Source organism: Phodopus roborovskii, unplaced genomic scaffold (genome assembly GCF_943737965.1).
Source record: "Phodopus roborovskii unplaced genomic scaffold, PHOROB, whole genome shotgun sequence".
In the NCBI taxonomy this organism is placed as follows: domain Eukaryota; kingdom Metazoa; phylum Chordata; class Mammalia; order Rodentia; family Cricetidae; genus Phodopus; species Phodopus roborovskii.
This window is the reverse complement of record NW_026125052.1, coordinates 27,732,036-27,746,228: the sequence shown is the minus strand read 5'-3', so window position 1 is coordinate 27,746,228 and position 14,193 is coordinate 27,732,036. Positions and strand designations below refer to the sequence as shown.

General features: G+C 48.5%; 1 protein-coding gene across 6 annotated transcripts in view; it reads left to right on the top strand.

Moving 5' to 3' along the window:
• The window catches only part of Slc39a11 (solute carrier family 39 member 11), a 392,746-nt gene that overhangs the window by 74,659 nt on the left and 303,894 nt on the right, over nt 1–14,193 (top strand). The window contains exons 1-3 of one of the 6 annotated variants that reach the window (XM_051179780.1): nt 4,328–4,456; nt 8,285–8,403; nt 10,857–10,895. In XM_051179780.1, the coding sequence (XP_051035737.1) occupies nt 8,296–8,403; nt 10,857–10,895 (147 nt within the window). In that variant the 5' untranslated portion in view covers nt 4,328–4,456; nt 8,285–8,295. Of the gene's footprint in view, nt 1–4,327; nt 4,457–4,609; nt 4,633–5,532; nt 5,592–8,284; nt 8,404–10,856; nt 10,896–14,193 lie in introns of those variants that run through there. The other 5 variants (XM_051179800.1, XM_051179771.1, XM_051179791.1 and 2 more) reach the window with 5 other exon arrangements.

Below are 14,193 nucleotides of genomic sequence, written 5' to 3'. Positions count from 1 at the left end.
GTGAGCACCACCAACGCCTGGCTCACGAGTGGCAAATCTTGACAGTGTATAAGAGCATTATCCCGCATCATTGATGGGCCCAGCTCATGGTGGATGGTGCCATTCCTGGTGCTTGGTGGTCATGGGTTCTAAAGAAAGCAGTCAGAGTAAACCAGGGTAAGCAAGCCAGTAAGTAGCATTCCTCTGTGGCCTCTGAATCAGGTCTTGCCTCCAGGTACTGCCCTGTTTGAGTTTCTCTCTTGACTTCCTTTGATGGGATATGAGGGATATGGAAGCAGTGGAATGCTTTAAGAGCTGCCTTATGGGCCATCCTAGTAGAAGCATGGAAGACAGTGATTCCGAAAGTTATTTGAACTGTGGGGTCTTAGTTTCAGAGGGGAAGAATATTACATTTGGTCCAGAGATAGTTCTTGTGATATTTTGGTGAAGAATGTGGCCGCCTTTTGCCTTTGTCTGACAAGTCTGCCTGAGGCCAAAGTGAAGAGATTTGGATGAATTCTCTTGGCACAGGAAATCTCACGACAGCCTTGTATTGACTTTGCTGTGTGGTTACTAGTGTTCACGGTTATAAACATTTATAATGAAAGGGAGCAAGCTGAGGAGAAAAGGAACATCAGGGAGCGGAATGGAGCTGAATCCTGTGTTCAAGGAGATACATTAAAAAAAAAAAATGGAATAAAGGCTGTGGTGACCTGGGGGCAAGTTCCCAACCAGCTTTGTTTCCAATTTGTGCAAAAGAAATAAAGAAGAGTTTAGAGCAGCATGCGGTGGTGCACACCTTTAATGTCAGCACTCTGAAGGCAGAGGCTGGCAGATCTCTTGAGTTTGGGGCCAGCCTGGTCTACAGAGCCAATTCCAGAAGGGCCAAGTAAACAGAAAGCTGCTGAAGATGTAATTGAATGAAGGGGTCATGTTCCCAGCCCCAGCAAGCAGCAGAATTTGGCAGCTTTGGCCATATGGTTCTGGCTTTAGGGTTAAGGATAGAACAGGTTGGGGAATTTGCCTCTGCACCTAAAGAAACCTGCTGAGCCCAGGTATGTGTCAGGGGTATCCCTGCATGGAGGCCAGAACAGGCCATTGTATGAAGCTTTGACGGTGAAGCCTGGATTGCCTTTGAGGCCCCCCAAGATGTTGGAGATGCCAGAGCTGTGGGACACCTGCTGTGGACAGTTGATAAAAGGGAGAGAAGTGTGTTGCAGTCACCAAAGCTGAAAGGAGCTGGAGATCTGAAGAGAGTTTTGGTATCAGATGTGGAGATGAAGTTTGGAGTTTGCCCAGCTGGGTTTTGGTTTTGCTTTGGTCCAGTGTTTCCTAGTTATGTTCCCTTCTCTGTTTTGGAACCGTCCTATATATCCTGTGTAATTATATGTTGGACTCTGCTTTAGTTTCTGCCTTGACTATGGAATGCAACCTGACACACACACACATACACACACACACACACACACACACACACACACACACACACACACGGAGCTTCAAGTTGTTCCTGTTAAAAAAGCAAACCTGGACCATGTTTTTAGAGACCACATGGTGTTCCATGGTCCCTGGGAGAATGAATACCTCCTTTCTAATCAGGATTTCAACAGAAGATTGAGTTTAACTGTAGCTTTGAGGGATGCAGGGACTTAAGCAGGGATGAAGAGATGGGGTGGCCATGAGTAGAGGTGGTTAAGGGGCAATCCAGGACCAGGGAGGGAGGAGTTCTTATGCTTTATGTGGCTTAACCAGGTACCGAGGACAGGCCAAGCAGGCTGGGTCGTGTATGTCTATGCTCCCGGAAGAGTCAGGAGCCTATGTGCTTAAAGCAGAGAAGGGAGAAGGGACCCGGTGGGAGAGACACTTTAGGGATTGATTTAAAAACTTGGTTACTTTTCCTTTCTGAACATTTGTAAAGCATATAAACGTAGGAAAGTTCAGCGAACCTGTGCATGGCGGTCCTCCAGCTTCAACAGGGATGGGTCCCTGCCTGTGGTCAGTCTTGTTTAATCTCAACTCTATTCACTCAGCTTTTGTGGGGGAATCCACGTTATGTTATTGTGCTATTTCATGGCTAGCTCAGCGGGGGAGTCCTGTAAGCTTTTCTTTCTTTCTTTTTTTTTTTTGGTGGAAGTTTGGCCCTGCCCCCTGGGCCTTGTTTTGTGTTGTTCATGTAACAAGCTGTTTTAGGCATGATGATTGTTTACTAATTTTTGTTTTTGAGACAGGTTGGCTTTTAAGCACACCCTTGCTTTTCAGGTTCCCAAGTACTGGGATGGCAGGGATATGGCCCCTTGCCTGACTGATGGTCCTGGCCAGGAGGTGATGAGTGTCTTGAGGGCGTGAGGCCTAACCCTCCAGGCCATCTCCTGACCCAGCACGTTGGCATGAGTTGCTGACTCTCGCTGGATTGATGTAGATGGAGCAGGAAGCGACAGAACCGGTGTGATGATAGAGAAAGAGAGGCAAAATGGGTTCCTTTAGGAGGCCCTGCCAAAGTGTGCCACAGGAAACAGAGTCACTGTGGAGATTTATTGGGGAGGGGGAGAATGAAAGGCCCTGTTAGAGTGGGGGCACGAGAGGCAGGCAGGCAGGCAGGCGGGCAGAGAGAGGGCAGGCAGGCAGGCAGGCGGGCGGGCAGAGAACAGGAGCAAGAGACAAGAAAGGCAAGAGAAGCAGGAGAGAAAAGAGGCAAGAGAGTGAGCTGTGCCTGCGGGCACTCTTAAGGCTAGCTCACATCACGAAGCTGATGGTGGAGAGGCGCCTGGTGACAGGTGATGACGATGACAGGGCTTAACTGCCTTGGGAGCAGAGGCAGGCTTCTGCCTCGGTGGAAACTAACAATTGGTGTTATAAAGGACTTATTAATAGATTTGCTTAGGAGACACTAAGTCACACAAGGGGACTAAAGAGCATGGCCTCCAGAATACCCCAAAGATAAATCGTGTGCTAACAGGCCTGTTAGAGATGAGTGACACTCAGGATGCCAGGGTGTGAATGTGTGCTCACCTGGACTGTCCAGCTGTTAAGACTCTGATTCCCATGATGAAGGAGGCAGCTCTGACTGACTCACAACCAGCCATCATATTTCTAAGGGGCAGCTGCGGGGGTACAGTGTAGGGTCACAACCACCATTAAATCCAAGTCCATCATTAAATCCTTGGTGCGGTCATCAGGAAAACCATAATTCTGCCAGGTGGACAAGATGACCCCAGGTAACAACCGTTCCACAAAGAACAACACTGATGTACTTAAAAATATAATTCTGTCAATACGGAATATCTTTGCTGTGTAAATCTCCTAGCTGCCTAAGTGGCCAGACTTGCAGTCCGATGTCTCTGTTTTAATTGTCCTAAAGGTCACCTGGGTCCAGGACCCAAAGGAGATTTAAGGATGACAGTGTATGTAAAATTCACAAGCTCAAGGTGTATATAAACTAACAGAATCTGCCCGGGGCTGATTGGGCATTAGCTGGGAGCTGAACAGGGGCCACACAAGAGTTCTTCCTTCATCTCTAAGTGTCTGGAGCGATTTTCTCTAGGAAGGTATAATAAATCTGTAACATAGTAAAGGCAGCCTAACTCCCTTGATTGCTTTGATCTATGGCCACTCAAACGGCAGGCTGTTTTTCTGCCCTGGATACATTAGGTAGCCAAATACAGTATAGACCACCACTTAACTTTACATTTCAGAAAAACTACTGTGACATCGGCTTAATCATGGCCCATGCATTACCCACGGCGTAAGGAAAGTAAGAAACTATTTGTTTTGTTTTCTTAGTTATATTTTCCTGACATTCAAATCGAATCAGGAATCTGGGCTTCGTTTTGTTGAAGCGAAAGCCAGGCATGATGCTTTCACAAAATCCCCTGATCTGGGACAGTGTTTCTTAGAGGACCATCCTCAGTGGGTCCTCAACACTGGCAACCCCGGGTTCAAAGGGAAAGATTGCAGACATGTAGAATGCAGAGCCCACGCTGGACATTCTTTTAATGGATGCTGTTGATCTTGAGGGTAAAGCCGCTGACCTTCGGAATGTTGCCTGTAATGCCACCTGACACCAGCACGCAGGCTCTGTTACTCAGTTGGGGCTTACTACCTGTCACAAAACGATGTAGACTACATTAAGTACGTCGGAACTGGTACAAAGTGTCCCTTACTTAGTGTGTCCGTAGCTTCCCCTAGGCTTCCAGGGCCGTGTGCACTGCATTCTGCAGTGACCTGGGCCCTGGGCATTGCATTTGTGGCCCGTGGCTTTGCGCTTGCCCGCCCGCACCTGTTTCTGTTCCTGTTGGAGTCTGTGAACCAGAGACTTTATTCTCCAGGCAGGATTCGCCAGTTGTGGAGGGGCGGGGCCTGGCTGTGTAGGGCCACGTGTGCTGGAGCTAAGCAGGAAGTGACTGAAGAGTGGAGCCCGGGCGAGCCAGTGGCATTCGGGGCTGATGGAAGTGGAGAGGGGGCTGGAGAGGGCACCCTAGTGAGTCGCCTTTTCTCTCCTTCAAGCCCGCGATCCCGGGCAGTCACAAGAGTGTGCAGCGGTCTTGAGGTCACAAAGGGTTGTTTTAGGGAGGGCAGGTCCTGGAGGAGCAGCAGGGGGCTGTGGCAGGTGACAGAGGAGGAGGGGTATTCGGGCCCCCTCTGCTCCACCCTCGGGTGAGCTGGAGACAGCGATCTGAGGCCCCTCCGTGCACAACCAAGGGCCTCTTCATTCATTGTTTCATGGCGGTGTGCAGGGAACGGGGTTTCTCCGGGAGCCCATGGCAGCAGTTCAGAGGCCCCTCCCACTCCCCTCTGCAGCTGGTCTGGGGGAGGCCTGAGAGTCGGTGGCAGGTGGCAGGGTGCCTGCTAGAGAACTTTGAACATTCAAACCGACTGTCCAGATCCCGCTCCAGGGCGTCTCTGGTGGAGCCTGGCCTGCGTGTTCTGTGCAAACTCACCGAAGCCGGGCGGTGCCTTACTTTAACTAAACTAGCGTGGTGAAGTTGGGGAGGCAACAGATTTTTAAAAGAGTAGGGAAATAAACAGAATAAAACAGGACCGAAGGAAATGTACTGGCTTTATCGGAGGTGGCTGCTCTCTGTGTAGTGAACATGCATTTGCACAGCCCGATGACTTTTTGGAAGTTAGGATGAATGGAGGACTGTCCTCTCTCCTGGTCACTGGTCCAGTTTATGATGCTAGTATCCGGCTCTTGAGGAAGTCTGAAGCAGGCTGCCTGGCATGATTTGGAGGTGCTGTGGCTGGCGTGTCCTGTTCCTAAGAGCTTATTGATCTATTACATACTTGAGGAAGCCAGTGCCAGTCTCTTATAGGGCAGGACTCACTAAAGCCTTGGCTGTGAAGGAACTGGTCTGGTTTATGTATCTAGCTGTGTTTAAGAACTACCCATGGAGTTAGAAAGCTGCAGAGTTGGGATCCAGCAAGTGTGGTGTCATCCGCGACTCTGCTGTTTAAGTAGGTGGAACTCGTTTTGGTAGAGTGCTTGCCTACTCTGCACAAAGTTCTGAGTTTGATCTCCTGCAGGCGTGGTAGCTAGCACACACGTGTAATCACAGCATTTGGGAGGTGGATGGCAGGAGGATTGGGAGTTGAAAGTCATCCTCTGCTACACAGTAAGTTCCAGGCTACATTAAAACAAAACAAAAAAGCTGTGTACCTTCTGAGTGGAGTCGCCACTCTTTGACAGCCAGTTTTGAAACAGGGAATGGAAGAAACTTCCCCTTGGGGTGCTGTGCCTGCTTGTAATAAGTGCTGTTGGTGGATGGACGGGCATGGCCTCTCTGCGTAACTGAGCACTGAGCTTAGGAGAGATTTTCCTATCCCTCCAGCTGCCATGATCACCCACAACTCCCTTCTGTTTGATTTTGCTGGTTGGCAAATGAGGTTCTTTTTTTTTCTTCTTTTCCTCAGTAGCTGCAAAAGAAACAGTCAAGTACTTGGGGGGTGTTTTATGCTATGCTATGATCTGTCCTGGAGAGTGAGGATTGAGGGGAATGGGGTTTTTTTTTGGGGAGTCTGTCTTTGTAAATGTTTAACGTTTTACTCACTGGTGAGTGGGAATGGTCACTTCACTAGTGGTCCAGGGTTGCAGTTAAAGCAAACACAAGTCCCTCATTTTATTTATTTATTTATTTTGACACAAGATCTCACTATGTAGCCCTGGTTCACCTGAAACTTGCTATGTAGAGCAGGCTAGCTTCAAACTTGCAGAGATCTGCATGCATTTGCCTCTAAGTGCTGGGACTAAAGATAAGTGTCTCCATGCCCAGCACACACCACTCTTGAGGTTGACTAGATTTGGGAATGCCATAAAAAGGCTATTTTCTTGCTTGCAATTATTTTTTTAATTATTAATTTGTGCAGTCACAGTCTTGAGTTTCTACATCCGTGTGTCTAACCTGCACCCCAGTATAGAGATGAGTACAGCCCAACACAAAATAGTAAACTTACTTAAACATTGTGAGATTTGGGAAAGGGTACATTTTAAAACTACTTTTTAAGATGTATTTAGTGTGTTTGTGTGTCAGGCTTGTGCATTCCATGGTGTAAATGGTGGAGGTCGGAGGATAGCATGTTGATTCTTTCCCTCATGTGAGTACTGGGAATTAAACTCAGGTTGTCAGGTTTGGTGGAGTTGTTGTTGTTACTTGACTGTGGTTCTCTTTAACAGCAATGTCCTTTTGAAATGTCAAAAGGTTGCATATATTCGGAATTTGATCCCATAGGTGGTTTTACCTTAGACCTAGCACAGGGGCCCAGCTGGTCTCATCTGAGCCCATGGCCTTTTCCCAGTGTGGACTGGGTATAGGGCCCTGTCCAAACTCTGCCATGGTTTGCTCTAAAGCCAGCAGTGGAGGCTTCTTTAGCTCTTGATGTGCAGGCGCGGAATAATTCCTGGCTGCTCAGCCCCAGGGAGCGAAGCCAGGTGGGGTCAGGTCCAGTCCTGTGGGTGCTGGAGAGCGAGCGAAAGGGGAGCTGAATGGGGCCTTTGAGTGGAGGCCCCGCACCTAGTGTGTGCCAGGGCACACGGCACTTCACAAGTGGGCCTCCCTGCTTTGGAACTTTCCACAGGAGAAGGCTGACTGTTATTTCAGGCTATGGTCTCTGTGTTGAGGAGGTTCTCTGGGCCCACATGAGAGAGGGCCCTTTCTTTTCTTGGTGGACCTATGTGCTGAGCTCCAGGGCAAGCGCTGTTTGTAGTTTCATTTTCTTGCACTCTCTGGTTCTCCTGTCTGGGTAAGCTGGTTCATCTCACTCAGCAAGTAGTTCTCAGGGCGCGGGTGCCCATACCCCTTCTCACAAGACCGCAAGGAAGTGTCGTCTCCATCCTCAAGCAGTGAGGCATGTAAGAGACGAAAGGGCAGCCTCCAATAGAAAGCAGCAAAGATATGGTGGATATGTTTGGATATGGTGGGGGATCACGGGAGGTTTTGTCACAGAGCTGGCATCCGGCAGGCCTCAGAGGAGGCTTTTGGGTTTAGAGGGCAGGAGCTGTGGGAGGAAGGCATTTCTGAAGGGGCTTATGGGAAGAAGAAGAAGAAGAAGAAAAGAAGAAGAAGAAGAAGAAGGAAGAAGAAGAAGGAAGAAGAAGAAGAAGAAGAAGAAGAAGAAGAAGAAGAAGAAGAAGAAGAAGAAGAAGAAGAAGAAAAAACAAAAAACCAAAACCGTGGAGTCACAGCTGTCTGGGTTTGTAGAAACGCTGTAGTGGACTGAGTTGAATGGGAGCGTGGTGCTTATGCTGGGTGCTGTTCGACTTTGAGTTGGAGAGTCCATGGAGGAGGGAAAGTCTTTCAGTGGAATTTACCTTACATTTAGCCAGCAGGCTGGCGTGGGGAGCCAGAAAGGTGTGACGAGGAATCAGATGGAAGCACTTTAGAAGGGAATTTGAGCTTGTGGCCTATATTTGGCAGCGACTGAGAAGAAATGACCATCAAGAACAGGTGCGTGGGAGGAGCCGGGAAGGCTGTGGTGGGATCTCTACGGTCCCTTTCCTCCGTGCTACACGACTTAGCTCTTCTCCACCATGCTATACGTCTTAGACCCTTCCGTGAGTCTCTCTAGAGCACATTCCCTGTACTGCAGCCTCTTGGGAGGGCTTCCTGGCCTCTTTCTCCCGATGTTCTCATGATACCTTTTAAAGTTAGCTGACTTTTGATATCTCTGGAGCCCCGGTGAAAGGCTATTTATTGCAGTGGTGTGAAGATGCAGATCGCCTACTCTGACACAGAGCACACCATAGGCAGGGGTTTGCTTTAGGGTGTGCATAAGTCGCTTCAGCATCTGACTCTCGTTCTTCTGTACACAGCTGTATCCAGCATGCTCCAAGGCTACAGCTCCGTGTTCCAGGCCTTGCTGGGGACCTTCTTCACCTGGGCAATGACAGCAGCTGGAGCAGCTCTTGTCTTCATATTCTCCAGTGGGCAGGTGAGTTGGCTCATTTCTGGAAGTTCACAGGGGCCCTTCGGGAGCTCTGAAACTGTCCCCTTCCACACAGGCCACACAGGAAGTTAGTTGGTGAGGTGGCAATGTCCTGTCACCTCCTTGTTTTCTTTCTGTCTCCTTCCTAGGGCCAGGGGACAGGTACACAAGCCACACATTGTTTTCCCCCTGAATCTGCCTCTGGCACAGGGACTCGAAAAGGCGTGGCACCAAGGGACTAGCTCTTTCGCTTCCATTTAACCTGCTGCCTCATTCCAAGCCTCCGTCTAATTTCCTGCATGCCTGGAGCAGGGAGTACTGCGCAGGCTTCAAGATGCTTAGGTTTCAGATAGAACTGCCCTCCCTGTGGCCTTGAGTTAGTCAGACAATTGGTAAGACCTTTGGGGAAGGAGAGGCTTGCTTCTCTTCTACCCCAGCCCAGGGCATTTCATTCCTACCCGTTGGCTGAATATTGACAGGCTCACCTCCTTAACCCCTGTAGACCATGTCTGCCCCACCCCCTGGATGTATACAGATAGACCCACCTACTCACTTTCTCTTCTGATATCGTGGAAGCCCACCCTTTCCTCGAATGCATCCCTGTCTCAGATGAGTATAGATAGGGTCCCCCTCCATGTGCATGTTGTGTCTGCCCGTCCCTTGCTGCGTATGTCCTCCACACATCCTACAGATGGCCCTCAGTACTGTCACTCATTCCCAGGCCAGACATTCTGGCCCCACATCCTGACCAGATCTCTTATATCTCTCCATCTTTCCTTCCTTTGCACTCCACGTCCTTATCCCCCCTCCTCCACTCTCTACATACCCCCTCCTCCTCTCTGTACCGCAGGCATAGTCCATACCCACCTCCTGTGCCTGAAATTCTGCCCTCCTCCTACCCTGAGCTGACCCATCCCCACTCAGAGCCACTCATGGCTGTCCTTGAAGAATGCAATCCTCACCTTGCTCAGGGGTGCTTGGAGATGTTGCAAGATTGGCCCATGAGAAAGCAACTAAGATCACTTTAAACACACGGAGCCCTGGATCTAGAAAGGAAACTCCTCTAGAGCAGTCAATGTCTCAGGCCCCTTGTGTTATAGACCAGTTCGGCAGGTACTGGCTTCGGCAATAAGATACTGCCTCCCACACTGCTGCCTCCACCCTACTGGGGGAGGTTGGTTGGCCCAAATCTATCATTTGGAGGCTTGGATGTCGAATTATACAACCAGGTATTACGGGGTATGGGAGGTCTCCGTGTGTAAGATACCTGGATAGGTCAAATTCACAGATACAGAATACAACGGCACTTGCCAGTAGCTGAGAGTAGGGAGAGGGAGGAGGGAAGAGGGAGGAGGGAGGAGAGAAGAGGGAGTGGTCTGGAGGAGCCTTGTATGCAATGACCATTGTCACTCAGCATGCTGTCCTTGAGGAACCTCACTGTCCCAGTATGGGAGCCTCTCCCCTTCTTAATGGTGAAGAGCATTACATCATATGTTCAGAGCATAAGTGATTACCTCCTGTGCATGATAGATGCAAAACAGATGTCTCTATTGGAATAGATGCACACAGAAAGGTTCACGTTTTATACCTACGCAGTTTATTATAAAGGAAGGTCCATGAATCTGGGCCGAGGTCAAGTGCCAGCTCCTCCCGGTCCCTTTAGGCTCCTTCCCAGTTGCCATCCCCACCTGGACTTCCACTCCACCTGTATCACCCCCACTCTGCCCTGTCTCTTCCACAGTGTGGACATCCTTGCTTGTTAGATGCTGTACTCACGTAGCATTTACTGACACCCAATTCATCCTGACCAGTTCCCGGTTTACTTAATGCTTCTGCCAGTTGTGTACGCATGCATGTCTATGCCTATCTCGGCACATGTGCATGCACACTGTGTGTTCCTTGTGCATGTAACACGTGTGCTCATTTTCTTTGCCCTGTGGTATCTCTGATTGTCCCCCGTGGTGTATCTGCCATTCTGTGGGTGGGACTTGGTGCAGTTTCTAGTTTTGGGATCTTATGGACAGTGCATCTTGTCCGTGGCTTTGGTGATCCCCAGCATGCATTTCTGTCGTTTGCCAGTAGTGGCACGTGCATTGTAGTCGACTGCCATTAGTCCCACCACATGGCTTTCTGTGTGACGTGATTGTGCCAGTTTGTGTCCCCACTGTGTGACCGTTTTGGTGGCTCCTTATGTCCCTCATCATCCCTTGGTCACTTCCACATTTTTAATCAACTACTTACTAGAGGCAAAGGGGTGCTGGGTAAGACAGAATGTGCAGGCTTGTGCACCCCAAGCCCCCCCCCCCAAGGGTACTTCTCATTGACTCTGGAATGGATGGAAAGTAAGATCTGGATGTCACACCAGCTTAGGAGTAGGTAGGGGCTGTATGGCATTCTCCCGGCTGAGGCCACAACATCTTGTCCTTGGAAACTGAAACATCTCACTTTTTCATTTTCAGAGGCGGATCTTAGACGGAAGTCTGGGCTTTGCTGCAGGGGTGAGTCGCATCTAGTGGGCCAAGTGTGTTGATCCTAACCCTTCCTTCCCTGGGGCTGGTGCCAGCCCCTCACACAGTCCAGGTGCACTTTCTGTAAGAGCTAACGCCTCCTCCCGTCACCAGCTGTGTACATTTCCCAGCTTATGCAGTGCTCTTGACTCTTGTTAGTTGGAGAAGGGAGTGGTTCAAGACCTAGAAAATAAGATAACAGCACGATAAATAGCGTGAATTAAACAGCTCCTTTCTCTTCTTGAAGGGCTTTCTAAAGGATTTGTTTTTATTTGTAATTGTGGAATGTGTGTGGGGTGGTGGCAATGGTATGTGCAGGCCCCCCCCCCAGGTCAGAAATATCAGGTCTCACTGGAGATGGGAGTTACAGGAGGTTGTGAGACCCCTCTTGTGGGTGCTGGGATTCAAACTTGTCATTTGTAAGAAGTGTGCATTCTTGCCTGCTTCACCATCTCTCCAGCCCTAGGACTTTTTTTTTAAATGTACTTTTAAGCACACAAGGAAAAAAAAAAAAAAAAAGATAATCTATATCCTCAGCACACATCATCCACCTGCAGTCATGATTGACATTTGGCAAATCTCATTCCATCTGTCTCCCTTCAGCCTTCTCGGGAACTCAGAATGTTTTATAAAAGCAAATCCCAGATCTATGTAATTTCACCTGTAAATTCAATATGTATCTCAAGCTAAGTGACTTCTTGCGAAACCATAATCAGTATGCCACCGTCACATCTACCGAAATGCAAACAGTAATTCCTCACTGTAATCTAGTGCTCAGTTTGTATTCATATCTCCTCTGTCTTCTCCAAGGGATCCTGTAAGATTATTCTGCAAGAGCTGGGATCCATAAGAAATTGTTGGCCATATTTTTCCAAGCCCTCCCAAGTCTCCCCCCTAAGCCGGTAATCTGTTGGAGAAGCTAGGTTTCTAGAACGTTCCACATTCTGGGTTTGGTGGATTCCTTCCTTATGGTGTTTAGAACCTTTTTTTTTTTTTTTTTTTTTTTTTTATATAACCAAGTCCATTTAAATGAAAACAAACATTTATAGACAATATTTTGGAATTTGGGCGTCATTCTTTCCAAACTACTTCCTGCTGGTAAGGGGCGTTGTCATGGGGGATTCGAAGAGGATTCAGAAATCCTGGCTGTAGTCTGTAAGGCTGCTTTGTCCAGCTGTTTTGAATGTAGGATCACCTGGTACTCTGTTTCAGGTGGTCTGGGTTGATCAAACCACATTAGTCTGGAAGGAATCCACATCTTTTCAATTTCTGTGGAAACAAAAATAGAAATCCTTTTCTCCAGTAACTTGTTCTTGAACTTAAATTTTGGAGTCAAAGCTTTTTTTTTTTATTTATTATTTTACATGTCGATCCCAGTTTCTTCTCCCTCTCTCCTTCCCTTCTTTTACCCTCTCTGCCCTCTCACATGCACTCTAACCACCCTCCCCTCCCATCCCCCATCCCAATTCCATATGTAGGGGAATGCCATCCAATTGGGGCCATGTAGGTCTGATCTGACAGGTCATGTGAAGTAGGGACTAGGGCTTCTCTCCTGTCTCTAGATTAAGGCAGTTATCCCTCCATGGGGGATGTGTTCGCAAAGTCCTTTTGTGCACCAGGGATACATCCTGGCTTCACTGTCTGAGGTCCCTTAGACTGCTCAGTCCTTCTGGCTGAGACCCATATTCAGGGGGGCCTGAGTCAGTCCCCTGATGGCTTCCCAGCTATCAGTCTGGGGGCCCGTTAGCTCCTCCTTGTTCAGGTAAGCTGTCTGTATGTGTTTCTGCCGCCTGGTCTTGTCCTCTCCATCTGCATCTGAGTTCTACTTTGACTTAGTGTTTATGTATGGGTGTTTTCTCCTGTTTCCAACAGGTATTAGATGAGGGCTCCATGGATAAGTTAGTTGTTGATCTCACTCTCCCGGAAGGGCATTTATGGTAGCCTTTCCACGGAAGCTCAGATTGTTATTTGGCAGCAGTCTTGTAGTTCTCTAGACCTTTCTTTGTGTTCAATTTTTTCTTCAAACCAATATTGGCTCCCTCTTTTATGTTCTCTCTCTCTCTCTCTCTCTCTCTCTCTCTCTCTCTCTCTCCTGTCTTCTATTCCTAACCAGGCTCAATCTTCCTGGTCGCACATGTTTTCCTTTCCTCCCCCTCGTTTTCTCCTACTTCTCTCTCCATTCGCTGCCCCCCCCCACTTCCTCTGAGCTCTGGGGGACTTGTCCCTTCCCGGTTCTGTGAGGGACTTTATATTGAATCTCTTAGAATACACCTTGTATCCTAGTTCCTCTGGTGGTGTGAATTATAGGCTGGTGATCCTTTGATCTAGGTCTAAAATCCATCTATGAGTGAGTACATACTGTGTTCCTCTTTTTGTGACTGGGTTACCTCATTCAGGATGCCATCCACTTGCCTGCGAATTTCAAGATACCATTATTTTTTTCTGCAGAGTAGTATTCCATTGTGTAGATGTGTCACATCTTCATTAACCATTCTTCAATTGAGGGGCATCTAGGTTGCTTCCAGTAGAACCTTGTTCTTTTGTTGATCTCAAGCTGAGCGTTGATTCGCCTGGAGGCTCAGTTCACATTTTATTTTTCTGTAAAAATGTTATGAATTAATCCATCTGTTGTGTTTGTGTGTGAGCACGCCCTTGCCACAGCACACGTGGGGGTCGGAGGCCCATTTGCAGTTGGCTTTCTCCTGTCATTGTATGTGACCCGGCTCAGACTCATGTTGTTAGGCTTGGAGGGAAGCTCCTTCTCCTTCCCCACCGTGCCATTTTGCAAGCCCAGCTTTTACTTTTCAAGCATGGGTACTTCATGGGGTGCTGTACACCCCCACCTGCATGGCTGTATCCGAAGGCACATACTGTGTGCTTTCTCTCTCGGGCCATCAGAGATCGGTTCTTACCTGCAGTCTCTGTAGCCCTGTGATCTGGGAAAACTTGTCTTGGGGATGGGACCTCACTGAAGTCACCTAAGTCATCGGCTGTCAGGCAGGGTCTGTAGCACGAGTGAGTTCTAATAGGTCTTAATAAAAGCGCGGGGTCAGATACAGGGGAAAATGTTGAAAGGTCAGAGATATGAAGGATCAAAACCACAGCCACACTTTACTTCGCGAACTTCCCAGTCCACGAGAGACTGAGCTCCTGTCTCCTCCTGCCTTATCACTTCCTCTCTCCGCCCAGCAGTATCACTTCCTGTCTGTCTATACAGACCTCCAGACCTCTATGGTTAACTAGTGGCTAGCTCTGCCCTCTGATCTTCAGGCAAACTTTATTTGTTAGA